We start from the raw sequence: 26,864 nt of genomic DNA, 5'->3' as shown, positions 1-26,864 counted from the left end.
CTGATGGATAGGATACAGAAGACTGTATTATAGTAATGGGCTGATATTATCATTGTTTTCTAAAATCTTTTAACAGTTTGTTGAATAAATGTGTGAGTGTCTGAGGCAATGATAGGAAAACAGTCGAGCTGCATCACTGGAGATCAAATCCTGTCTCCCCTACTTCCTTGCTGTGTGATATTGGGCAATTTACTTAACTTCTCTCTGCCTCAGTTTCTTCTCCTTAAATTGGAGTTAATAGTAGTAGCTATCTTTTAGGATTGTTGTAAAAATGAGCTAATGCTCACAAAAGCACCTAGACTAGAACCTGCAAGATTATGATAAACTTTAAAAGCCAAGATCCAAATTTTGGAATGACTTCCTATTTTCAATAACATGAAATATATATGAATGTTTAGTAGAAGATAAAGGCACTCTACGTTGACGTTTTGTATAAAATCTATTATGCATTGTGAACAGTGTTTTGTGGAAATGTAAATCAGGAAAATGAAATATAGGTGACTGAATACAGGACTAAGTGCCTTGAGAATAAGACATGGACATTTCTGGTATTTTAATCATTCCTAGACTCTAAGGCATGTGCTTTCAATGTACCAGTGTTCTCTGAAATTGTAACCTGGGGTCTAGAGACAGTTATATCTTCCCAAATGCCTAACCCAATAAACTGGAAATGGCTCTTCATTCTTTTTCATTACTCAGTAGAATTCAGAATAAGGGGCATAGTCTTGAATACCATTTTGTGGGAATGAAGTGATTGAAATAACAGAAATTTTGTTGGAAGTTGACCCCAATTATTAGACAGACTGATGACCAGGATGCAAAGAATCATGCTATAGCAATGATCTGATGAATCACTAAATGAATACTAAGTATTTCTCTAATGTGTATTAGCTAGCAAGGAATCCTTTCTTCATATCTCGTAGCTATGTTGAAACATCATGTCAAATACAAGAGAAAATGTGAAAAAATCCACTTAAAATGCTTTTTCCAAATACGATTATTTCACAAACCATAGTGTTGCAATTTCTTACTTTTAATTCAGGTGTATACATTTCTGTATGTACCTAATGTACACAGTCTCCTATGTCTCCCTCCTACTTGGATATGAGGTAAACAATTATAGATTAAGCATATTAGTGTATGGTTGCCAAGGAACCATTTTTTTTTTTTTTTGGTCTCACAGCTGAAATCCACAGTAATTGCTAATATATGAGCTAACAGTATATTCTCTAATTTCTTTCTAAATTGTATTTATTTTTATGTACTCTATAATTTCTGACATAGAAAATCACTAAATTGCTAGAAGCATTTACTAACGAACACATTATTATTGAGTTTTCACAGCTTGCTTATAGCCTTTCTGAAAATGACTCCCAAACCTATTTGTCCACCAAGCTTATTTGTCCAAGCCTCAGTCTTTCACTCAGCCCTAACTCGTGGACCTGATGACTCATGGCCCCCATGGCAGAGCTAGAACTTACTCTCTTCCCGTCTGTCTTCTTTCTGAGTCTTATATTTTATGTGGCCGAATCCCCTGGCTACATCACTCACTTCTCACTTAGGCATGACCTTAGGCAATCTGCTTAACCTCAGACCTCAGTTTCCCCATCTGTGAAATGGGAGGCATTGAATCACGTCCTCTGCAAGGCCTCTGGCTTTGATTGCATCCTGAGCCCCATGAGCAGAGCCTTCTGCTGCTATGACTTGCTCATAGACTTCCCTAACTTCGGCCTCCTGCTTTCCCCTGCCTCCAGTACTTTATGTCATTCCTTGCTGCCTGGGCTACCAGCCAGTTTATTCCCACCCACCTCACCTCCTTCATTCACTCTCCTCTTACCCATCCCTTTGTAGGAATCAAGCCGTCTCCTGGCCCATTGTTCCCCAGTCCCACACCTCACCCAGGACTGCTTCCTTGCTATTCTTTAGGCCCAGAATAGCTGCCTACTCTGTGTCTGTCAAGCATCCCACTGCAGCAGTCACCGAAATAGACAGTGTGAGATCCAGGCGTGGAAACTTGGGTCTCTTGCCACCCTGTACACCTTTCAATCTCTGTTAAAAAGTAGATGCAATTTGCAACATTCATATGTTAATATGAACATTTTGTGACTCAATCATAGTTCTACCAACTTATGTATATATATTATTTATATGAAGAACTTTAGTGGTGTTTTCCTGCTTATTGAAATAATTTGTGCTCATTAAAAACCAGAAACTAGAAAAATGTATGAAGAGGAAAATAAGGTTGTCTACAATCTCATTTTTTAGTGATGACTGCTGTTAATGTTCAAGGGTTGGATATGCACTTAATGATTCTTCTGAGGGTAATATGAGCCTGTGTAAGGCTGCATTTGGGGTAGGTGGTAGGTTAAATAAATGTAAGAAATATGATTATCTCAGGGCACTTCAGAAGTCAGAATCAAGAGGTTTGCAAGAATCTTTGTTAGTACTTTTTGGTTTGATATTTAACTTAGATTGGAATTTTGTTTTGGGGTACGGGGAGGTCGCTATGAGGGTGAAATCTAGAAATAATCAAAGGCAATGTTGGTATTATATAGTCTGTGTATAGCTTCTTACATTAAATGGAAGGTAGTTTTGCTCATAGTAGTATACTGGGTATAGATTTTATGTGGTTTATTTTCTGTTTAGATTCTACAAATAATTTTTATCACACATAATTTAAATGTAACTTGAAATAGGTGTCCTTTAAAAATAGTTCTTAGCTAAATTTCCCTGAATTATATAATTTATATATTTTTATAATATACATGTACATTCTATTTTTAAAATACAAGGTAAACTATATTAATATGCTATTTATCTACCTTCTGTGCTTCAGGAAGAATGCATTGCATTTGCTTTTTGTTATGTTATTATATTACTCTATATAATTATGTAATATGTATGTCATTATTCAACACATAAATTGATTGGGTCAGATCACTAAGGACAGATGGCAAAAGTGCCTCATTCTTTGAATTCAATTTTGCCTTCTTTCAAACTTATTTTCCAGTTTATAGATGAAGAATCAAGTCTACAGTGTTTCACAAAAATATTAGGAACAGTTCAGCCCTTAAAATACAATGCATTGTTTCTTCTGCTCAGACTGGAAGAGAGTTACTTGTTCTGATGATGTGTCACATAAAATCAATCCCTGGTATTTTGGGTAACAGGTCTTAGTGTTTATTGCCATGGACATGGTCCTCACTTGACAGAATTTTAATTGCTGTGTATTCTTCATTTTTGTAATCACCAGGTTCTCTTATTCAAGTACCTTCCGTTGAGAGGGGGAAGCTTAGTAAAGTTCGCCTGGGTTCGTTGTCTTTGAAAAAGGAAGGAGAGAGACAATGCTTCTTATTTACAAAACACTTTTTAATATGCACAAGAAGTTCAGGAGGGAAGCTGCATCTGCTCAAGGTACTGATTTTCCATAACTGTTCCACTGATCTTCCAAGCACTTACAAGGTATTGAAGTTAACTCACTTGTGACTTTCCCGTGCTTGGTATTATCATAAAACAGATTGTCATGATTGCATAACGAGTGAGGTAATGTGCATTTACCAACTCTGCCATTTAATTCATTTTCATTTGAATTCAGAGTAATAGAAATGTATTTTAAGTATGCATCACCATGAAGAAATACAATTTAAATCATAACCTGGACAAAATGATATACTATACTGTATCTGTATAATCATATACAAAGTTATATACTAGTTGACAACTACTGAGCTACAAAAATCTTGTCAAATCGCTACAATATACCAATGCAATATTTGCTAAATGCTATTTTATCTTGCTCTGTACTAGGAGTCAGCAAACTATGGCCCATGGCTTAGAGCCTGTTTTTGTTAATAACATTTTTTGTTTTGTTTTGTTGAGATAGGGTCTCACTCTGTTGCCCAGGCTGGAGTGCAGTGGCATGATCATAGCTCACTGCAGCCTCGAACTCCTAGGCTCAAGCAGTCCTCCTGCCTCAGCTTCCTAAGCTGCTGGGACTACAGACATGTACTACAGACATGCCTATCTAATCTTTGAAAAAATTTTCATAGAGACAATGTCTTGCTATGTTGCTATGACTCCTGGCGTCAAGTGATCCTCCTGCCTTGGCCTCCCAAAGTGCTAGAATTACAAGTGTGAGCCACTGTGCCTGGCCTGTTAATAAAGTTTTATTGGAACACAGCCACGCTCATGTCTTTGTGTCTGTGACTGCTTTTATGCTAAAGTGGCAGATCTGAGTAGTTGTGACAGAGATCATATGACTTGCAGAGCCTAAAATATTTACTATCTGACCCGTTACGGAAAAAGTTTGCCTATCTATACCCTTTTTTATTATTGCTTACAAATATTATTCAACACCATGATGACAGCTTTCTACTGCTTCAGCCGCATCCTGGTTGGTGAGTTCAGCCCTTTGCTAAGCTGCATTACTCTCTAAAGCCACTGTGGTGCCATCTAAGTCCCCCATCAGCTGACTTGCTAAATTGTATAAACGACTGAGTGGGAGTGGGTTGAAAAGGAAGAATTTTACTGAAGTTAAATGAGTTCACTTCCTTTTGCACATCTAAGCTTAATTTTGGACTCTATGAAAAATTATTTATGATGCAGAATTGCTATGCTTTCTTCTATGGCAACTTGAATATAGTGTTTACAAATCAGAGCTTCCCAGTCTACACAAGACCTTCAGCGTCTTAATGAAAAATTGGTTTGTTTCCAGACAGGTGGGGTTCTGTCTTTAATAGACTGCACATTGATTGAGGAGCCAGATGCAAGCGATGATGACTGTAAGTCACGTTTGATCACTTAGGATTCTATTAGAATTAGAGGTGGGAGAGAGGCTGAGGACAAACTCCCTAAAGTCATTTATGTATGAACCATTTAGCCCATGAGCCTTGTTAAACCATCTTTGGGAATTCACATTTTACTGAATTTGTTTTGTGATAGTGACTATTAAGTGGCAGATAGAGAAGAAAGAAGAGTTGAATTAGAGTGTTGGAATTCTATAAATCATGGGAATTTAAAAAAAAAAAACAACTATGAAATCAGAAGGAAATCAGGATTGTAGTCTCAAGTAACCTACTGACCTCAGCTTCTTCATCTGCTTATGAGCTTAACAAAGCCCTCTTCATGCCTGAGAAGTACGATATTGCTGAAATGAGAGTCCCGATTTGAGTGCAAATGGATTGTATAAATAGAATGATGTGAAGGCAGTTATCACTCTTTTTTTTTTTTTTTTTTTCCTTGTATTCTCATCTAATTGTTTGACTTACATGTGTTCAAGCTAAAGGTTCTGGGCAAGTGTTTGGGCACCTGGATTTTAAAATAGTGGTGGAGCCTCCCGACACTGCCGCCTTCACTGTTGTCTTGTTAGCGCCCTCACGCCAGGAGAAAGCTGCCTGGATGAGCGACATCAGTCAGGTAAGCAAGTGGCTTTTGCCAAATTTTTGTTTTTGAAATTTCACAACTTAAACTTTTGGGGATATTTTTTAGAGGTTTTTTATTTTTATTAAAAAATTACACTCATTTCTATGGTCACTGCCATACTCACTATGTATCTTGATAAGCTGTGATCATTATCATTGTTGTTTGTTCTTCTTCTTAAGGTTAAAATTTGCCTGAAATGTGGTAATTGGATTTTAGTTCCTGGACATTTTACACCAGTTGCAAATGTAATCAATTGTGTTGAACAGTATTGTTATAGTAATTTATAGTAATAAATTCTCTAATGGCTCCACTCGATATTTTGCTTATTTGTTTCTGAAGCAGAATAATGGTGAAAGATACAAAAACAGCCAACAAGGGCTATGGCAGGAAATCATGAATTAAAGAATCGAAAGAGACACCATCTCTAGTATGAAACCTGAAAATGAGCTCCTGTATTTCATATATTTAAAAATTAGGGAACAGAATTGTTTACCTTTCCTTGGTCAGCAGCGCCCAGTTAGGGGATTGTTCCATTTATTTAGGAAATAATATGATTTAGAATATGCCAAAACTAGTCATGATTGAACTTGAGCATTCTTATTCAAGCTCCATATGAATTTTCGCTTTGTAGGGGAAAAGTGTTGCTGTGTAAGAAAAACATTTTTTAAAGACTTGATAATTATTTTCAAAGTTGTTAACTCAGAGAAACTGGGGCACATGGAAAAGATATATATTGTAGTTTTCATACTTTTTTTTGGAAGAGCTCATAGTAATTTATATGTAAGACTTAAGTGGAAACATGAATTCTATCATAGTTCTTCGGACTTAGTTTTTTTTTTTTTTGAGTGACTGAAAATTGAGGTGAAATAGAAAATGAATGCCAATAGTAATCATTTTTATCTGTCAAAGTAGTTTTACAGACTTAATCTCATTTGACGCTTACAATAGTATTCTGAAGGTAAGCAGAGAGAAATTAGTCCCATTTCACAGGTGAGAAAACTGAGGTTTGCAAATTTAAGCATTTGTCAAAAGCTGCTCAGCTGCATTGAGTCAGAATGTAAACCTAATCTGGGTCTTTTTTTCTGTTTAGCACTCTAAACATCCTCTACAAGAGTGCCTTATGCTGGACTTTTACTTATATACCCTCAGGATGGCTTCGATGGCAAATAAATAACTAGAAGAGAAGCCATTACTTTTCTGCCTGACAAGGAAATGAAAATATGGGATCTTCCATTTTTGTGGAATTGCATCCTTGTGGTGATTTATTCATACTTTCATTAGCTCTATGCTATATCAATTAATAGCATATTAAGTTTCTCCCTATTTGTACCACATCTCTTACTTTATGAAACTCTGGATCATTCACTGACTCTACGAACATTTATTGAGGAATCACCATGTGGTGTCAGGTATTGTGCAGGTACCAGGAATATGACTGTGGTTCTTGCTTTCAGGGAGAATAGGCAGGCTCATAGGGAGCAAAAGGAAGGAAACAGCTAAATGCAACAAAATTGTGTGCGTGTTATGAAGCCAAGATGTGTAGGAAGAATGAGGAGAATAGGAGTAGGCAAAGGTGTTTTTCCACCTGCTTCTGCCTTCTACCTTATGATATAATTGGGGCCCCTAAGATATAGACTTGATGGAAGCTCAGGTGACCTTCCTTAGCATGACTGGGGAGGCATTGTTAAGAGAGAAAGATGCTTGGAGTGTGTGAATGATTCTGTGCCTGATCCTTTAAAGAAAGGCACCCAGTGCTTTGCCTGTCACTAGCAAAGGTCTAAGTGAGTCTTTCCCTCTGCTTAGACGTTAAGGTAGAAATATACAACTTCCTCCTTATTTCGTCAAGATGCTATGGCTATTATGTTGCTTAGCAAAAAAATTGTATTAGATTATATCTTCAATGGAAGGAGGCTAACCAAAAGTTCTTTTTTTTTTTTTTTTTTTTTTTTTTTTGAGATAGAGTCTCGCTCTGTCGCCCAAGCTGAAGTACAGTGGTGCCGTCTTGGCTAACTGCAAACTCCACCTCTCCCAGGTTCAACTGATTCTCCTGCCTCAGCTTCCCGAGTAGCTGGGATTACAGGTGTGCACCACCACACCTAGCTAATTTTGTATTTTTAGTAGAGACGGGGGTTTCACCATGTTGGTCAGGGTGGTCTCAAACTTCTGATCTCAGGTGATCCGCCTGCCTTGGCCTCCCAAAGTGCTGGAATTACAGGCGTGAGCCACTGTGCCTGGCCAAGTTATATCTTTTTTAGTGATGGGGATACCATCACACGAGATGACTATGGCCGACAGAGTCTTGGCATTGTGTGGCTTTGACACTTGTGGTTTCATTCATTCAACAAATATATTTATGCAGTGCTATATGCCTGGCCTGGCACTGTTCTAGAGATTTTTGACATATCATGAAGAAAAGAGACAACCGCAACAAAATTTTCTGTTCTTTTGTTTTTTTTCTTTTTAGAGACAGGGTTTCACCATGTTGACCAAGCTGGCCTTGAACTCTTTTTTTTTTTTCTTTCTTTTTTTTTTTTTTTTTTAATTATACTTTAAGTTCTAGAGTACATGTGCACAACGTGCGGGTTTGTTACGTATGTATACATGTGCCATCACAACAAAATTTTCTTAACCTTTTGTAACTTCCATTCTAACGTGGGGAAGACCAAAAATAAATAAGGATAATAACTAAGTATATACTATTTTATATTAGAAGGTAATAGGGCAAGGTAAGAAGGATTGGGCTGCTGAAGGTGGGTGGGTTGGTAGAGTTTCTAAATGGTGGTCACCTCATTCTGAAGGAGACTTTTAAACAAAGGCTGTAGGAGGTGATGGAGATACCATGTGAATATGTGATGCCATGTGAGAGGGAACAGCAATTGCAAAGACTGTAAAGTAGGAGGAGGCTGCATGTTTCAAGGAATACCATGAAAGGCAGTGTGGCTGGAGTAGGGTATGTGAGAGGGAGAATAGAAAAGAAAAAGAAAGTCACCGAGGTAATGGGCCAGATCAAGAATGCCTTTCTACACCAATGAAAGGGGCTTTGGCTTATACTCAGTCAGATGAAAGCTATTAAAGGATTTCAGCAAAGGAATGCCATGAACTGTCTTAGGTTTGGAAAGGATTGCTGTGGCTGCTGTGGTGAGGATGGGCTGAGGGCAGAGGGCAGGAGTGGAAGCAGGGAGGTGAGTGAACAGGCTGCTGCAATAGTCCAGGCAAGAGATGTTGAGAGCTCAGGCCAGCATGGCAGGAATGGAGATGGAGATTAGGGTTCTGAGTCTGGATTCATTTTGAAGGTAGAACCAGCAGAGTTTTATTGTGGATTAGAGTTGGGTGTGAGAGAAAAAGGGTGAAGGATGACCTCAGAAGTTTTGGCCTGAGCAACTGGAAGGATGGAGTTGTCATTACCTGAGATGGAGAAATCTGCTGGGAAAAGAGATTTGGAGGTGAAAAGCAGAAATTTACTTTTGAATGTACTGAGTCTCAGAAGTCTGCTAGACATTTAAGTGGAGTTGATAAATAAGCAGTGGGATATAGAAGTCCAGCATTTAGAGGGAGGTCTGGGTGGAAGATACTACATCATTTGGGTGGTATTTAAGGCTGTGAGACTGTTGAGATCACCAAGGGAATATGCGTAGGTAGAAGTAAGAGGGCTGCAGACTGAGAAAGGGGTCAGGTCAGGGAGAATAGTGAAGAGGACCAAGAAGGAACCACCAGTGCAGCTGGAGGACAGCCAAGAGGATATGGCATCTTAGCAGCTGAGTGAAGAAAACGTGTCAAGGAGGAGGGAGTGGTCACGTGTCAACTGCTGCCAAAGGCTGAGTGAAGTAGTGATTGTTCTAGTATACTCAGTGATTTTGCTGGTGTGGGGTTTGAATGGTAGGTGGGTAGGTGGTAGAGACAGAGTGCTGTGCTCTTGACTGAGCCTAGTCTGCTGCCCAGAAGCCTATATCTCAGCTGGCTTCATTCCCTGCTTCAAGCATCTTCCTTTTATAGGAGAAGTTACATATCCATTCATAGAATTAGTCTCTCAAGTATATTTCTGGACATATTCATTATTAATAAGATAAGCTTACTGAATGCTTGAAATGTCCTATTTAATATTTTATTGTGTATATGTGAAAATATGGACACAAAAATGAACTAGAAATATTCCCAACACCCAACACACTAAAATGTTTATCAAAATAGCTTCCACAGATAACCTATATTAGAATTACGTGAGAACTGTTTTAAATGCAGATTCCTTAACCCACATTCCAGATGCCATTCTAAACTCCATAAGCTCCATAGATCACGTCTGCACAATTAAAGAACCTCTGTCCTGAAGAATGAACTGTTTCCATCTCTAAAGTCTCCGCAATCTTGCTGTGTAGAAATAATTGTACAGTTTGCGTCCCAGTGTATACATACATCATGTTTGCTTTTTACCTCATTTACTTCTTTCTATATTCCTGTAAACTCTTCATATTCATATTGGCTATCTATTATTCATCTGCATTATATTAAATATATTCAACTGCATCAATTTACTGCTTTTATAGGTTTTTCTGAACAATTGAGCATTGAGTATATGAGCTGTTTCCAAGTTTGAGGATTAATATATAATGAGGTGCTAAACATCTTTGTGTGGGAGTTTTTCCTTTCTTTGAAAGTCCCTTGTTGGTGTGTAGTTAGAGTATAAGGCTGGTGTAAAAAGCCTGATCACTCTCCTTATTTCATGATTCCTGGTGTGACAGACTGCAACAATTCCTTCAAGAAATATGTAAGTTATAATTTTACTACATCATCAACAAGGTACCTATGTAATTGTCTTCTAAGTCTTGCCAATGTTGAATTTGTCACATTTATCACATTTTTCTATTTAATGGAAACGTGTTTTTGCTTTCTAGTGGTTTTAATTTACATTTCTGTAATTATCAATGAGATTCACATTTTCTACTATTTCTGTCTTTTTATACTAGATAGTAATTCACTGGCACTACCCTTATAGACTAGGGAAGTGAACATTTTCTTTCTATTTAGATTATGAATATATATGTTCTCCATTATTTTGTCTTTTTAATTGTTGTCACTATTTTTCTTCTTTTCTTTTCCTTTTTTTTTTTTTTTTTTTTTTTTTGAGACGGAGTCTCTCCCCGTCACCCAGGCTGGAGTGCAGTGGCATGATCTCAGCTCACTACAAGCTCTGCCTCCCAGGTTCACACCATTCTCCTGCCTCAGCCTCCCTAGTAGCTGGGACTGCAGGCACCCGCCACCACGCCCGGCTAATTTTTTGTATTTTTAGTAGAGACGGGGTTTCACCATGTTAGCCAGGATGATCTCGATCTCCTGACATCGTGATCCACCCGCTTCAGCCTTCCAAAGTGCTGGGATTACAGGCATGAGGCACTGTGCCTGGCCACTATTTTTCTAAATCTTACTTTTTCTGGCTTGATTTGAAGCCACCTTGCTAAGCTATTCTATTGTATTATACTAATCATAGGTAGCTCTATTTTTAAGAAGAGAAAGTGGTTCCTGAGTATTGCTACAATCCCAGTTTCCCATAAGAAACTCTACAAAACTTAAGACTTTTAGCTTTGCCAAATCTCTCTCTCTCTGAAGCTGTAATTTTTAGAAGGAACAATTGCTTGAATGATTAATCACACTCTTAGTTACACCAGTAAGGCCATAATTAACTGTTGGCGCCTCCAGCAAAAAGTACAAGTGGCTAATGGTCTCAACCAATAATTCTTCCCCTTTTTCATCTATTTATAGGGAATGATCGGAGGCTGAAGATTTTACTATTTATTTCAATAAAGCACATTCATTTGTGCTTGTCTCACTGTCATACATAATGGTTTATTAAACAGATCCACTGTAATTATGGCTATTAACTAAAATGCAGAATTAAAATTTACCTCTGAGCTTCTTGGTTTGGATAGATGTCCCAAAATATAGACCTGTGTAGACAAATTTGTAGCACACTGAACATGCTTTCTCCCTAAAAATAGCTTCTCAGAAATCAAAAGGGAATTTTCTACTTTAACATAAAAAGGTGAATTAAAAAAATTGACTCTAACCTTTCTTGCCAGTACTTAGAAGTATCAGGAAGGTGGAAAATATGGTAACACAGTAGACCACTGGTCTTTAAATAGGTACTGCCTTAAGTAAGACCCTGAAAAACTCTTAGTGGAGAAGTCACTGTCAATACTTGTCCAAAGACCAGCTGCTTCAAAATCACTTGGGGCTTTTGTGAACATACGTATTCCCAGATCCCATTCCACCCATTACAAACTGAACTAGACTATCTATGATCTAGGAATCTAATTTTGTTCTCCTGTTAACTTCAAGGTTTATTGTAATTCACACAAATTCAAGATGACATTAAAGATATCTGAAACCCTGCTTATTTGAATATATTTCTTAACTAAGTGAACTGTATATAGGCATCACTTCTTCCCAACAACCAGGGTACATGTTTATATAACCATAAATGTATGCCACACCTTCCTCTGTAAGTCTATTCATATACACACTCACATATACCAATTCTATTGTAGTTAAACTTTTTTTCTAGAGCAGAACTCTTTCTTCGTTGCAGCATTACTCCACGTCCCAAATGGAAGTAAGATAAAAGCAGAATGCTCTGGTTGAAATAAAGTTGGTAGACCTAGAGACTCCAGGAGCCATTCTTTTTTTCACATTCCTGTTTGTGCAGCCTGGGGATGTCCCTGAAGTCTGGGGATGAGGAACTCATTTTGAAAACCATTCCCCTATTATAAATATATCATAATATCTATCTATCTATCTAGCCTCTCTCTCTCTATCTCTCCATCCATACATCTATCTATCCATCCATCCATCTCATGGATAGATTAAAGGTTGTGTGCTAATTATCAAAGACCTTTTTATATAACTTAAAATATGACTATTCATTACATAGTCTTTTGAGGTATGGTTTGGATTGAATATATATTTTGTTCTCCTGAAACTTGAGTGAAAGTAAAAATTTCCTTTTATTCCTAAAATAATTTTAAGGCTTGACAATGACTCAGAAAGATTTATGAATGAGACTTGACACTGGATAATGAGATGTGCAGAAATGGTCACATAAATCTCCTCTTTTGAGTTTAAAACATTTATTTCAAGTTCCAATTCTGGTAGTATGAAGGACTAAGCTGATTTAGTCCCCTCTTGCTATAAAAACAGAAATGTTTAACATATAAAATCAGTAAAATTAAAAAATTTTAATGTGTAGGTATATTTACGGATAGGAAGGGAAATCTCTTGTTGCCAGAAACAAGGGAATTTAAAGCCATAGACAAAAGCTTATAAGCCAAAGACTTACAGACTTGGGAATGGTTTTAGACTAGATATTAGTTCCATGTCCTAGTAGTATTAACATATAAAGAGGGCAAGAGTTGGCCTAAGGCCCATTAATCAAGTTCTCTATTTAAAGCCTGGGCATTGAAAGGGTATTCCCTTTGTGAAACAAGAACCTAAAAAACTGTACCCTTTGACCCAAGGAAAGAAAGAAAGAAGTTTATCTTTGTCTTGGGTTCTGAATTTTTAAAAATCTCCTTTTTAAAAATGAATGTGGCCAGACGCGGTGGCTCACACTTATAATCCCAGCACTTTGGGAGGCTGAGGCGGGTGGATCACTTGAGGTCAGGAGTTTGAGACCAGCCTGGCCAACATGATGAAACCCCATCTCTACTAAAAATACAAAAATTAGCCAGGCGTGGTGGCACATGCCTGTAGTCCCAGCTACTCAGGAGGCTGAGGCAGGAGAATCACTTGAACCCAGGAGGTGGAGGTTGCAGTGAGTCAAGATCATCCTACCGCATTCCAGCCCGGGTGACAGAGTGAGACTCTGTCTCACAAAAAGCAAAAAAAAGAATGTGTCTCTGGCCTACAGATTTGAAATCAGACTTATTCACATGGTGTAAATGCCAAACTGAGAAATTGTTTTAAAAATAACTTTTGAATGTTGAAATCCCAAGCATGCTTGCAGCCCGAAACACAAAGCCATTCCATTAGCAACACTTCTACAATCTGGGGCTCATGACATGTGCTCGAATTAAAAATTACAAATCTTGTGAGTAAATTATTTATCATGAGTGAGACTTAGCAGGCATGGATAGCTGTAGAATTAGCACTACAAGAACCTCAAGTAATAGGGTGACAACTTGGAAAAGACCATAAAATAACAAGGCTTAAAGTATAATAAAACTATAAAAGAAAGAAAGAAACCATAAGGAAAGAAGAGATCACTATGCAAAAAAAACCAGGCTGACCTGTCAAAGAACCACGTAGAAAAATCTAAAACTAGAAACTACAGGACCACAACATTACATATTCATGAGAAATTCAATGAAAATTTATTAAAGACAGTGGATCAACCATAGCTAGTGAGATGATTAAGAACCAGATAATATATATAGGTATGTGGTTCTATACCTATATATAGGTATAGAATATAGGTATAGCTATATTCTACATAACTATAGCTAGAATGCAGCTATATTCTATATAGCTATAGATAGAATATAACTATATAGAGATAGCTATAGAATATCTATATTCTATATAGCTGTATAGAATATAGATCCTATATTCTAGGAAATTACCTCAAATACAGCAAAGAGAGATAAAGAGATGGCAAATATGAGAAAATCAGATGGAGGGTAGAGTTAGAAGGCCCAATATACATTTCTGGAATGAGAATTGCAGAAAGAAAGATTTGAGGGAATAGAAAAGATGCAGTCTTCAAAGAGAAAATGAGTAGAAATTTTAAAAGTGGATGAAAGATACGAATCCTCATACTGAAGAAACATACCAAATTCCAAGCTGCATAAACTCAAATAAAAACCTCATCTAGACACATTGAGGTAAGACTATAGCAGACAAAACACAAAAAGAAAAATCTCAAAAGGTAAAAAGACATTGCCTTTGAAAAATTAAAAGATAGGAAAAGACTTTTTCACAAGGAGAAATTTATAATAGTCACTGTATCTTTGTTATAGCAGAAAATGAAAACCTTTTAAATATATATATACATACATATATGAGATCGACTGAACTGTAACTTATGTTTATATAGTGGAATATATAGCAGTTAATATGAATGAACGAACTATGCATATCAATATGAACAAATCTTAAAAACAATATTGTGTGAGAAAAATACAAGCATCTATATAAAAAATTTAAATGCAAATAATATTGTACTTTATGATGGGCAGATACACAAATATATAGTAAAATAAGAAACCAGGAATGAGAGAAGGACAAGTAGATATCCATCAGCTTCAAGATAGTGATTGCTTCCAGAGTAGAAAGAGCCTATTGGAATGGAAAAAAAGAGGAGGATTTAACTATGTTTATAGTGTTTTATATCCTTTACAGAAAAACGATGATCTATAGAAAACATGGGAAAGTGTTAATATTAGTTAAGTCTAGTGGCTGGTATGTGGATGGCTCATTCTTTTATGTATATTTGAATTATTTCATAATAAATAAAAACATTAAGATGAAAAATAGAAGTCTATATTCATTTTTGCCTATATCTCTTAAATTTCAAACTATAAATTCCTATATTTGTGAAGAGAGAGAGATGAGGAAAAAATGAAGACCTCTTCTTTCCTATTTCGTAGATGAATAATTATTTAAAAAATAAATAATAGTAATAAAATTCTTCACCCTTCATTTTTCATCTTTTTTGTGATAATTTTTAATGTATTATTTCCCATTTCCGATTCTCTTTTGTATAATTACATGGTTTTTCAAGTTAAATATTACTCCAGCCAAAGTAGTACTCTATGTGTATTCATATTAGGTATGAAAAGCTAGATTTATTTTATTTTTTCTCTCTCAAATTTTATGCAGTATTCGGACTAAGCTGTTTATATGTAACACTGTAGCTGATCAAAAAATGTTTCAGTGTGTCTCTTCTGTTTTTCTCCACAAAACCCTTCCAGATCCTGGAAAACAGAAGAGACACACAGCTAAACTCTGGATTGGCACCATAGATGAAGGAGGAAGAAGGGGAAAGCACTTGCTTCTTATGTTGGGAACAGGGGAAACAGTTCTATTTCAGCTCCCTGGAGTGGGCTCATCTCTCACTCCTTGGCACTTGGGTCATACATCATGGCTTCTGTTGTGGACTATGGAAGCTGACTGTCTTCCCTACTCCTACTTTCCACCCTGTAGAGCTTCCTGGGCAAGTGAACTGGGCAGATTGGTCTTGAGACCCCCTTCCTCTTGGTTCCCTCTTTCAAAAAGCAAAAGCTGCTTCCCTTCTGGTCTCCAAGAGGAGGGAAGTAGACAAAGTCAGCCCCCAGGAAACTGCATCTTAAGATACTGTGATTGTGGGTATCCTATAGCTTTGATGGGCTGCCAGGTAGCTCTGCCCTTCCACTCTCTGACTGTTGGTGCAGGTAGGATGACAAGCCCTTTGAACTCATCTCCAGTGGTACATTTCCTGGATTTCCAGACCCAATTCCTGTATTCCCCAGGGGTTTGGACTATGAATCCCTAAGAAACGAGTTAAATCTCTGCCTTCTAACCCCCTGTCCAGGACGAGACAGAGATGCCTCTTTATGACCCAGGTCTGTGACTCTGGCCACCTCCAGTGCCCGTCCCCACCTTGTCTGGGCTCCACTTAAATAGTGTGGTTGTCTCTGAAGCTATGTGGGAGCTGTGGGCTGAGTTTAACTGGTCTCCCCATTACCTCACCTCTGTTCTTAATAGGGTAGTCATTCTAAGGCTGTCATCTCAGTAACTATGCCATTTGCTTAGAATATTGAAGGAAATTGAAGGAACATTGTTCATTTGCCACAGGTCTCACCAAACACCATGTCTACTTTCCTACTTTCTGGTTCCCCAAGGGGCTTCCTCATTGTGATTCAGAAACACTGAGAGTGAAAAGAAGTCTAAGGAATAGCTAGAAAGGTCGCTGGGTGAAGGAGCACTTACCCTTGTCAGTGTGCAACCCCTCTCCCCATCCAATTGTTTTCCTCATTACTCCACCCCCCGACCCCGCCACATAGCTTGGGAAGAACAGGGATGATGTTAATCCATTTTGTCCCCATCAGGATTAGGAAAGTGAGTTTGAAGTGGCTTGCCTTATTCATCTTCAAAGCTCTTTCGTATATTACTTTTCTTCTCTTTATCCTCATTTCCCAGTACTTAGCCCAGTGTCTTCACATAGTAAGTACTTGATAAATGCAGTTGTAAGACAGACATTTAGTAAAATCCCAATGCCATGTAAACAATGCGTCTTCTTGGTGCTCTTGAGAATTCAAAACATTGACTGTTTAACTTTGTTTAAACTCTGGGTGATTGGAAAGACATTTGGCTATGTTTTATTACTTTTAAATATATTTGCATCAGAAAGTTTAAAATTTCCTTATAACCATGGCCATCTTTGATTTTACCTTGTTTTTTTCTCTTGGTTTTATTCAGTAATTCATCAATTTTTATTATTCCTTTCTTCAAAATATTTATGTCCACCCTTTTCTCTTCATTCCCACAGTCTGCCTCAGGGGAGGGATGAATCATTTCATTTACTGACTCAATATTCCAATCATCCCTTGGGTCTCCATTCATTCTCACCTCTTTTTCATTGAATGAATACCACCATGAAGTCAGTTTGGATCTTTCAGCATAAGGGAGCTGCTTAAAAACCCTCAGTAGCTTCCCATCTGCCTATAGGATAAAATTAAAATTCAAGACTCCCTTCTCCATAGCCTGCCTCCAACTGATTTCTCTGTCCTCTCTCTTACTTTCTTCATTATGAATGCATGCACCAGCCATTCCCATCTCTTCATTCTTCCATGTATGTCCCCACTTTGAAACAGGGCCCTTGATGTGTATTTTCATCAGGCCCTAACTGAAAGCTTTCCCATAGAGAGGCAGTGTGGCCTTTCTTCCGGCACAAGAAGATATCTCACTTACTGGCAGCTTGGCTTGCTGGTTGAAACACTGACTCTACATAACTGGACACACAGGATGCAGCATTTTCAGGATTTGTGGGAAAATACTGTTTCCAACTTCCTGATACTCAAGATTTACACAAACTAGGATAAGAGAAGCAGCATCTCTTCAGTGTGAAGAAGAGCAACTCTTTTCTAGAGAGTGTGAAACCTGTGCTTGAACCAGACCAGCAGAGGAAGGATGGGCCTCTGGATCACATTCTTTGGGGTCTACCACAGGGTTGTATGTTTGGAATTGTACTTTTCAACTGTTTATACAAAACAGTTTGCCAAAACTTGTAGTTATTTAAAGATATTTTTGGCCAGGTGCAGTGGCTTACACCTGTAATCCCAGCATTTTGGGAGGCGAAGATGGGAGGATTGTGTGAGCCCAGGAGTTCAAGGCCAGCCTGGGTAACATAGCACGAACCTGTCCCTACATTTAAAAACAAAACAAAACAAAAGAAATCTCAGTGTGGTAGCAGCACACACCTGTGGTCCCAACTACTCAGGAGGCTGAGGCAGGAGGATCACTCGATCCTAGGAATGTGAGGTTACAGTGAACTATGATTGTGTCACCGCATTCGAGCCTAGGCAACAGAATGAGAGTGTCTCTAAAAAATAATAATAATAAGATATTGTTGAGGACATTGTTCACTACATTATTCAATATTTCTCTTGATGAGAACCCATGAGATAATTGTCCTGTCTGGTCCTAGACTAGGATTAATTGACCTTCTACTGAAGTGTGAATTTCGTAGCTAACACTGAGTCCCTCTTTGAGTTGACTGCTCCATAGCTCTGCTAATTTTGAGGCCCACTTCTGGCAAGTGCTCTCAACATAAAGTTTGTGTGGTGGCTTCATTTCAGGCTTCGTCTTATTGTTTGCCATCCTTTATCCAAATCACCTATGATTTTCTCACTTATCTTGACTTTGTCTTATTATATATGTTTTTGTAATCCACTTGTGGGATAAGGTAGAGCGTAAATTCACATATAAGCAAAAATGGCCAAATTCATGGGTCGATGATCATAATTATTTATATGAAAATATAACTCCAAATTACTTCCAGATGCTGTAGCTTAAGGAAACATATTGAAGGGGGACTTAAAAATATTCTACTTTCTTCCTTTATGCTTTGTAGTTGAAGTAATGGCATAAGATGTGAGGAAAACAAAGTTTTAAGGAAAAACAAGTATGAACATGGCTGAAATACTAAGTAGATTGAATAGTCAGAATTCCAGTGATCTAAAGTTTCTTACTTGCATATTCACTCTTTTATTAGAACGTTGGTGTTTAAGGTAGACTCTGAGTTCAGGACCTATGTGAGGTCACACTGCAATCAGCTTCACTGCACTATTTAATTATAGCCACAAAGCACTGTATAGTATCATAGGGACTAGAAGCAATTTTTTATTTTAAAAATTGATTATATTTTTTTCATTTTCCTGTTTTGTTCAAAGGGAATATGTATAATTCAAAATAAATTCTTCTCTAACCCAAAATAATTGCAGAGAGAAAATTTAAATTGATAAGGCATAGATTAAATAACGAAGGCAGAGAAAATTAGCACAGCTTCCTGAACGCTCCCTTGGAAAAGAGAAAAAGATGATACGAGGCTTTAAGCATGCCAGAGACAGGAGAAATTACACATGGTCCCTTCACCAAACAGCATTAGTAACAACAGGGGCTGCCAGAGGTACTAGTAAAATGTGGGAATTTATTGGCAAAGAATACCTGAGAAGCACAGGCAGAGCTTACTAATGAGACAGAAGATGAATTCCATCCTAGGAAGCCACTATTTTTAATCTGACTACTCCATACCACCCCCTGGTTGCAGAAAATGAATATAGCAAGAGCAATGATGGTCAGGTCCCAATCACCTCTCAAGTAGTGTTGGAGCTGCCAAAGAATTGTGACAAAGTGACGCTGTGGTCAGAATTCTTGGGAAATACATTCAGGGAAAATACAGCTGTTGTATCTGTCCTCAGGTATTTATCAGGCATTTAGTTGGTACAGTTTTAGTATCTGAATACTGAAGCTATTCATCAGTGTGTAATTTTTACCTGCTCCGTGTGTGTGTGTGTGTGTGTGTGTGTGTGTGAGAGAGAGAGAGAGAGAGAGAGAGAGAAATTGAATTGATTCTTTTGGTTATAAACGATTGTGGGAATATATGATCTGCCTAGGCTTTCATGAAGGTTGTAATTGTCAACTTTTTATTTCACAGTGTGTGGACAATATACGATGTAATGGTTTAATGACTGTAGTGTTTGAAGAGAATTCCAAAGTCACTGTGCCACATATGATTAAGTAAGTGTGAGAATCCTTTCCTTTACATTTTAATCAAGATTAAATTGGCAGAGCATGTAAAACCTTGAATAAAATACTGCATCCATAGAATTCTGCTTCTTATTGAGAATATGTTTCTTGACAGGAACACAGTGATTCATATGATTCCATTATAAATAAGACTATCAAAATGGTTTTTCACATTCACAGTTTACTAACTCATAGCATAGAAAAATTGTTTTTTATACTGTTACATATATCTTCACTCAGGACAAAATCCTAAGATGTTCAAGTTGAATATAAAATTTAAAATAGTAGGCCAGGTGCAGTGGCTCACGCCTGTAATCCTGGCACTTCGGAGGCCGAGGCGGGTGGATCACCTGAGTTCAGGAGTTCGAGAACAGCCTGGCCAGCCTAGCCAACATGGTGAAACCCAATCTCTACTAAAAATACAAAAAATTAGCCTGGCGTGGTGGCAGGCGCCTATAATCCCAGCTACTCGGGAAACTGAGGCAGGACAGCACTTGAACCCAGGAGGCAGAGGTTGCAGTGAGCCGAGATCGCACCACTGCACTCCAGCCTGGGCAACAAGAGCAAAACTTCGTCTCAAATGATGATGATAATAATAATAATAATAATAACAACACCCAGATGTGCCAAGTTCAGAGGGTGGACCAAGGTGTGGCTGCCCCATTGGGTATGAATCCTCCCATTGGGTATGAATCATATTACCCAGATTTGGCCATTCAGATATGTTTACATTTAGATAACATGAATCAAGTGGCTTTGCTGTCTACCCACTGCCTATTTATACTTTGCCTCAGAGGCTATTTGCCTAGGGCTGCCATCCTGCTCTAGCTGTCTTTAACAAAGTAAATCTTACAATTTTCCACTAGGGAAGCTCTGGTTTAAAAGGAAAAGTTATCAGTAACTGTGTGCTAGAGCTGTCTGTATTCATGATTTTGTCTCCATATACTTTTTTGTTTTCAAATTCAGAAATTGTCTTGGGAGTATTTTGAAGCTAACCACATTTTTCATTACTCTCATTTTCTTGGTTATTTTCATTCCAAATTCTAAGAGTAAAATATATTTTTAAAAGCAGTTCTATGTTTATAAAAGAAGTTACTTGAAACTAAAAAAAAGTTTGTGTTTTATGGCTTTTTATGTGGATATTTTGAAGTCTGATCTGTTTATGCTGAAGCAATAAATAACATCAACTTTAGAAGGAAGACTTTCTTATTCTGATAGATATTAACTACAGTTAGCATCATCCCAATGGTACAAGTTTTAAAACTTATTATTATATCACATAAAGGCAGAGTACATAATACTGGTGCCATCAATGCTACAGAAAAATATAAATGATAAAAGGATTATAGTGTTTTACATTACTAGTCAAATTTAAAAATATTTTGGGTAGGGCCATTTTAAATTCTAGGGCAAAATTCATTTTCCATTCAATTTTCTAGGTTTTGAATTCAGTATATTTGAAACGAGGTTAGTTAAAATGTTATGGTGTTAAGATAAAGAAAAAATGTAGAATATTAAGTCAAAAAGTCCAAACTATGACTTAATTTTTGAATTCACATCATTGGGTTAGAGTTTTCTTATTAATTTTCTACCACAGAATTTTAATTTTGATATTTTCCAAAAGGATATATATGATTTTCATTGTTTTTGAAAGCGCTTTCTTGGAGGTTAGACAACCATGAAAGTCCACCTGCTTTGGAATTAGAATGTGTAAGTGAGAAAGTGCAGACAAGTTCTAAGCCACTAAACCCTAGGGCAGCTGTATGCCCACTACACATACATTTTGTTGACATTAAAAATTAATACTGGCCAGGCATGGTGGCTTACGCCTGTAATTCCAGCACTTTGGGAGGCTGAGGCAGGTGGATCATGAGGTCAGGAGTTTGAGACCAGCCTGGCCAACATAGTGAAACCCCGTCTCTACTAAAAAATACAAAAAAAAACATAGCCACGCTTGGTGGTGGGTGCCTCTAATCCCAGCTACTCGGGAGGCTAAGGCAGGAGAATCACATGAACCTGGGAGGCAGAGGTTGCACTGAGCCAAGATCACGCCATTGCACTCCAGCCTGGGCAACAGTGTGAGACTCCATTAAAAAAAAAAAAAAAATTAATACGAATGAAGACTTCAGTTTTGTGCCTGATCAGTTGTTGCTGGCACCAAAATGCATCTTTTGTCCCCTACCATGGCAGTTTACCAGTGTCCATGTCCAGTCTCATTTGTGTAACCACTTACATACAGACCAGGACTTTTCTGCCTTTGGGTGCACAGAGGTGACACTTAATGAGTTGGAATTGTTCTCCTGTTAGGACAGAAACCTGTATCTTGGACTGTAAAGATTTTCTATTAAATCCAACATATCTATAATACACTAGTTTTATTCCTAAGGCAGAGTGAAGTTTTATATATATACTACTATTTTTTCCCAGCCTGACTGAGCCTGATTATCCTCAATCAGAGAACAGAGATTTTGCAATCTCTGTTCCTTCTGATGGCTCTATTCTACCCTGAAGTTTATATTCCTCCCTATGTATCTATTTCCCTATCTATAAACCATGAAGAAAAAACTCAACATTTCTCAGAGTTAAAAAAAAATTATCCTATTATAACTGTGTCTTATTACTGACAGGGCATCACTTTGTAAGCACTCACTTCCTTTTAAAACTTACCAATTATAACAGATGATATGGGTTTGATCTCTCAAGATTATTCTTAAGTGTTTACCAAAGAGGAGTTGCTGTTATCATAGGAGACTTCAGTAATGTATTATATTTTTCTTGAGAGTCTCTTAGGAAATAAAGTAAGATTCTACTCAGTGTAATAAAGGAAAACTAAATAATTTCATAATATTTAATTTCTTAAAATGAAAATGTAATCACGATTTTGAAGGAAAGTAGTGTAATTAGTCAGTTTTATTTTAATTTCATGCTGGCTTCAACACATTTTTTGTCCTAGTGTTTCAAATAAGCTAATTATAGTCAAAAGATGCAAAGCTCAAACCTACGAATAGAATGTGAAAATCATGACACCTATTAGGTGAAAATATCCCTTTATAGGGTATGCAAACTATGACTTTCTTTTAATAATATTTGATCTCAACTTTCTTAGAAAATAGAGATTTTTTTGGTGGAAAATGCTGGAATAACAAGTGATTATCTAGCTCAGCCATCTTCTGGACGGGCTGATGGATTCACAAAATTTTCTGAGATCTTTTTATGCATAAGCAAATTAAGAACCAGAAAAATAAAGTGGTTGAGGGACACATAGCGAGTGGAAGAAAGTGTCTTGTTATTTTCAAGAATCTCAAAAGATGCACTTGGGCATTTCAAGATCAGTAATGTAACTCAAGCTAACGGGCCACCCCCGTCAGTTCCTTGGCAGGGGGAAGCTGTTCCTTGAAAATGCTCTTTCAGGCCTGCAGATGAAGTACTTCCACCTGCGCTGAGCATACTTTGGGCTGGGACATTTCTAAGAGCAAGCTAAGAAAGCAATTGATTCCTTTTTATCTGAAATAAAATAAATATATAATTTCAAATCCCTCAAAGCGCTGAAAGGGCTAATTAAGGGCACTCCAACTGATTCTCAGCCAATGGATTCTTAGCAAGCAATTGGCTAACTGAACGTCACTGACCCTGTAGCAGATCCTTTAATCAAGTGGTGAAATTCAGGACTTCTTTGATCGCCTGATCTGAAATGCTGCAGTGAAGGCAAACAAGGGATCTCAGAAGGGGAAGTGAAGGCTACTGGCGGTCCTCGTTGTCCACTTGGGGAGGCTGCCAGTGCAATGGTCTGAAGGCGAGGGGTTGGGGCAGCCAGATGGGAGGTTTGACAGAATGACAAAAGCAGTGGATTGTAGGGTGGCCGTGGTAGGTGCTATTCAGGGGAATATCCTTCACCCATTACCTTTTTTTAAGTGAAGACATTTTTAATACCACAGAGTTTTGAAAACATAATAAAAACATAACATCACACTTACAACTTATGGATTAAACAGTATTCAGAAAATAGATATCCTTAAAAGGCATTAATAAGCCAGGAAGAATGAAATAAACAAATTAGGCACTCAAATAAAGAGCTTAGAAAAAGAATGAGAGACTAAACTGTAGGAAAGTGTAGGAAGGAAATAAGAACAGACATTAATACAATATAAAAAATAGTAGAAGGGATAAATAAAAAGAGCTGATTCTAGAGAGCAAAATACCTAACCCTATATCCATCAGTTTAATAAAAAAAAGAAAGGGAGGAAAGCACAAATGTGCAAAATTAGAAGTCAGGGAAAAGAAATAACTGCAGATATAGCAGTGATATCTGTGTTCCCCTGTTGTGGGAGGTATCACCCAATACTTTCTGTGCACACTTTTGATTTTTTGCTTTAAGGGCATAAGCAATGCTTTCCCCCGCTCCTAAAGAGGGCCTTTGGCTTCATCTTCCTAATAAAACATGACTGAATTTGAGAGAAGGAATCCACAAAGTGAGACAAATTATTATTTACCTCCTCCATTATTAATTCTGGCTTTCCTAAATTATAATAAACTTGATGTTTTCATAACCCTGCCTATGCTGATATGTCTATATGTCATATAGACATACACAATCAACCCTCTACCTGCCTGTCAACCGCAGATCCAAAATAGTTGGAAGAAAGAAAAACAAAAAATAGTTATACAACAATAAAAAAAATACAAAATTTAAAATACAGGATAACAGCATTTTACATAATATTCACATTGTTTTAAGTGTTGTAATCTAGAGATGATTTAAAGTATACAGGAAGTTGTGCATAGGTTATGTGGAAATACTATACCATTTCATATCAGGGACTTGAGCGTCTGTGGATTTTAATATGGTGGGGGGATCAAGGCACCAATCCCCCAAGGATACTGAGGGACAACTGTGCAATCATCTCTCTCCTATCAAATGCAGTGAGAAGCCCACTCCTGAGTGTGTGATAGCAAATGCTGAAATACTCAGTGGCCGAGGGGAAAGCCTCCTCCTGGTTTTACCATCATGTTCCTGCCTTTGCACGTAGGTCTGATGCCCGCCTTCATAAAGACGACACTGACATTTGCTTCAGTAAAACACTCAACTCCTGCAAAGTGCCCCAGATCCGTTATGCCAGCGTGGAGCGCCTCTTGGAACGACTGACGGACTTGCGGTTTCTTAGTATCGATTTCCTCAACACCTTTCTGCACACCTATCGTATTTTCACCACTGCTGCTGTGGTGCTGGGGAAACTCTCTGACATATACAAGAGGCCTTTCACCTCCATCCCTGTCAGGTACACCTATCACTAGAGATTTGCCTATCATTAGCATATGGCCCTCTTGCTTCCGGAGTCACCATGCAGACAAGCTCTGCAACACAGATCCTGGGATGTACTAGCTTGCTTCTGAAAGTACCATGCCCCTCCAGCAGAAGGCCATATGTAAAGGTCACACAGAGTTCCCCAGGCACAAAGTTGAAAACCTGAAATCTCCAATTGGCCTTTGCTTGCTCTGTGATTATTTGGAAATGAACTCCATGGCTTTCGGCTTTTCTTTTTTCTTTTCTTTCTTTTTTTTTTTTTTGACAATTATGATTTTAAACCTTTAATATGCATAAGAATCAGCTTGCATGTGGTGAGGGGAGGGTGTCTTGTTAAATTGCTGGCTCTGATTCAGCAGGCCCGGAGTGGAGCCTGAGTTCTGAATGTCTAACAAGCTCCCCAGAGATCCCAGTGCTGGTGTTTGGACCACAGTTTAGTAGCAAGGGATTAGACTATGGCTAATAAGTGTCTGTGCTTCTTTGGCAGGTGGAGGGTATACATGTAGCATTTAGATTAAGGAAAGTCCAGCGATAGAAGTGCAATGAGATTGTGGCCTATAAATGAAGGGAACATGTTCTTGAATGACATCTGGGAATTCATTTCACTTGGCTACAATCTCTTAGCCACTTTTGCTCTTATTTTAAGGTCATTGGAATTGTTTTTTGCTACCAGCCAGAACAACAGAGGTGAACATTTGGTGGATGGAAAATCCCCACGTCTGTGTCGCAAATTCTCTTCCCCACCACCACTGGCTGTGTCGAGAACATCTTCCCCAGTGAGGGCCAGAAAGCTGTCTTTGACTTCTCCCTTGAACTCAAAGATAGGAGCATTGGACCTGACGACTTCCAGCAGTCCCACCACCACGACCCAGAGCCCTGCTGCCTCTCCACCGCCACACACTGGTCAAATACCACTGGATCTCAGCAGAGGCCTCTCTTCTCCAGAGCAAAGCCCGGGATCAGTAGAAGAGAATGTCGATAACCCGCGCGTGGATCTGTGTAACAAGCTAAAACGGAGTATTCAAAAAGGTATTATCTAGCACATTTGCATAATTACACCCCACATTTGCTGGCCACCTGCCTCCTCACCCTTCCTTTTGGAACCCTGGTTCCCTTTCTTTACAACTTTAATACTTCTGCATAGAAAGTAGAATGAGCTCAATGGTGAGTTAGAAGAGAAAATTCCTGTAGATTCCTCTGGCCCTTCTGGAACAGAAAGCAAGATTAGGTGTCCTTATGCCCCTGTAGTAAAAGGCTTATTGTGGTCAGTTATCTGTGGAAGAATAGCATATCTGAATGGTACTGCTAGAGAGTTCCTGGACTTTGGTTAAGACTGGTTGGCTCAAGAGCCTAGCATGGTGCTTTGCACACCAGGAGATTGTGGGTCCTCTCACCTGTGAGCTCAGGCTGCAGAGCCTTCTCCTCCTCCATTATTTGCCTTAGGTACCTGTGTACCTCCAGCCTTTCTCTGCTGAGGATGAGCTAGGCTGGAAGTACCACGATGGCTTTTTTAGTTTAGTTATGAGGACAATGCTCCATGTTATAGCAGAGGTATAGGGGAGAAATCAAATTGGGGACAGTGTTAATTGCTCGTGACATAGCCAAAATATTTTTTTTTTAATGTTGATTAGATCATAGACTTTCTGGCTTCAATTCTCTACTGACTTCCTGTCACACTTAGAATAAAGTACATTCTCCCTGCCAGGGCCTTCAGGTCTGTGAGACATGGATCCTGTCTCCCTCTCCAGCCCCTGCTCCTGCCACGCTCCCTCATCCACTAGGCTACTGTCATATTGATTTCCTCTTTGTGTCAGAAATTTGTTGGTCTTTCCTGCCCCAGGGTCCTTGCACTCGTTCTTTCCTCTAC

At 38.2% G+C, this 26,864-nt stretch overlaps 1 protein-coding gene across 7 annotated transcripts in view; it reads left to right on the top strand.

The window, feature by feature from the left end:
• Positions 1-26,864, top strand: part of RASGRF2 (Ras protein specific guanine nucleotide releasing factor 2) — a 270,212-nt gene that overhangs the window by 129,269 nt on the left and 114,079 nt on the right. For 6 of the 7 annotated variants that reach the window (XM_007976916.3, XM_007976935.3, XM_007976943.3 and 3 more), the window contains 6 exons: positions 3,254-3,414; positions 4,715-4,781; positions 5,279-5,415; positions 19,604-19,686; positions 24,723-24,971; positions 25,644-26,026. In XM_007976916.3, the coding sequence (XP_007975107.3) occupies positions 3,254-3,414; positions 4,715-4,781; positions 5,279-5,415; positions 19,604-19,686; positions 24,723-24,971; positions 25,644-26,026 (1,080 nt within the window). The remainder of the gene's footprint in view (positions 1-3,253; positions 3,415-4,714; positions 4,782-5,278; positions 5,416-19,603; positions 19,687-24,722; positions 24,972-25,643; positions 26,027-26,864) is intronic. The other variant, XM_007976925.3, reaches the window with a different exon arrangement.

Source organism: Chlorocebus sabaeus, chromosome 4, assembly GCF_047675955.1.
Source record: "Chlorocebus sabaeus isolate Y175 chromosome 4, mChlSab1.0.hap1, whole genome shotgun sequence".
Lineage (NCBI taxonomy): Eukaryota > Metazoa > Chordata > Mammalia > Primates > Cercopithecidae > Chlorocebus > Chlorocebus sabaeus.
This window is presented reverse-complemented; position numbering and strand designations above follow the sequence as displayed.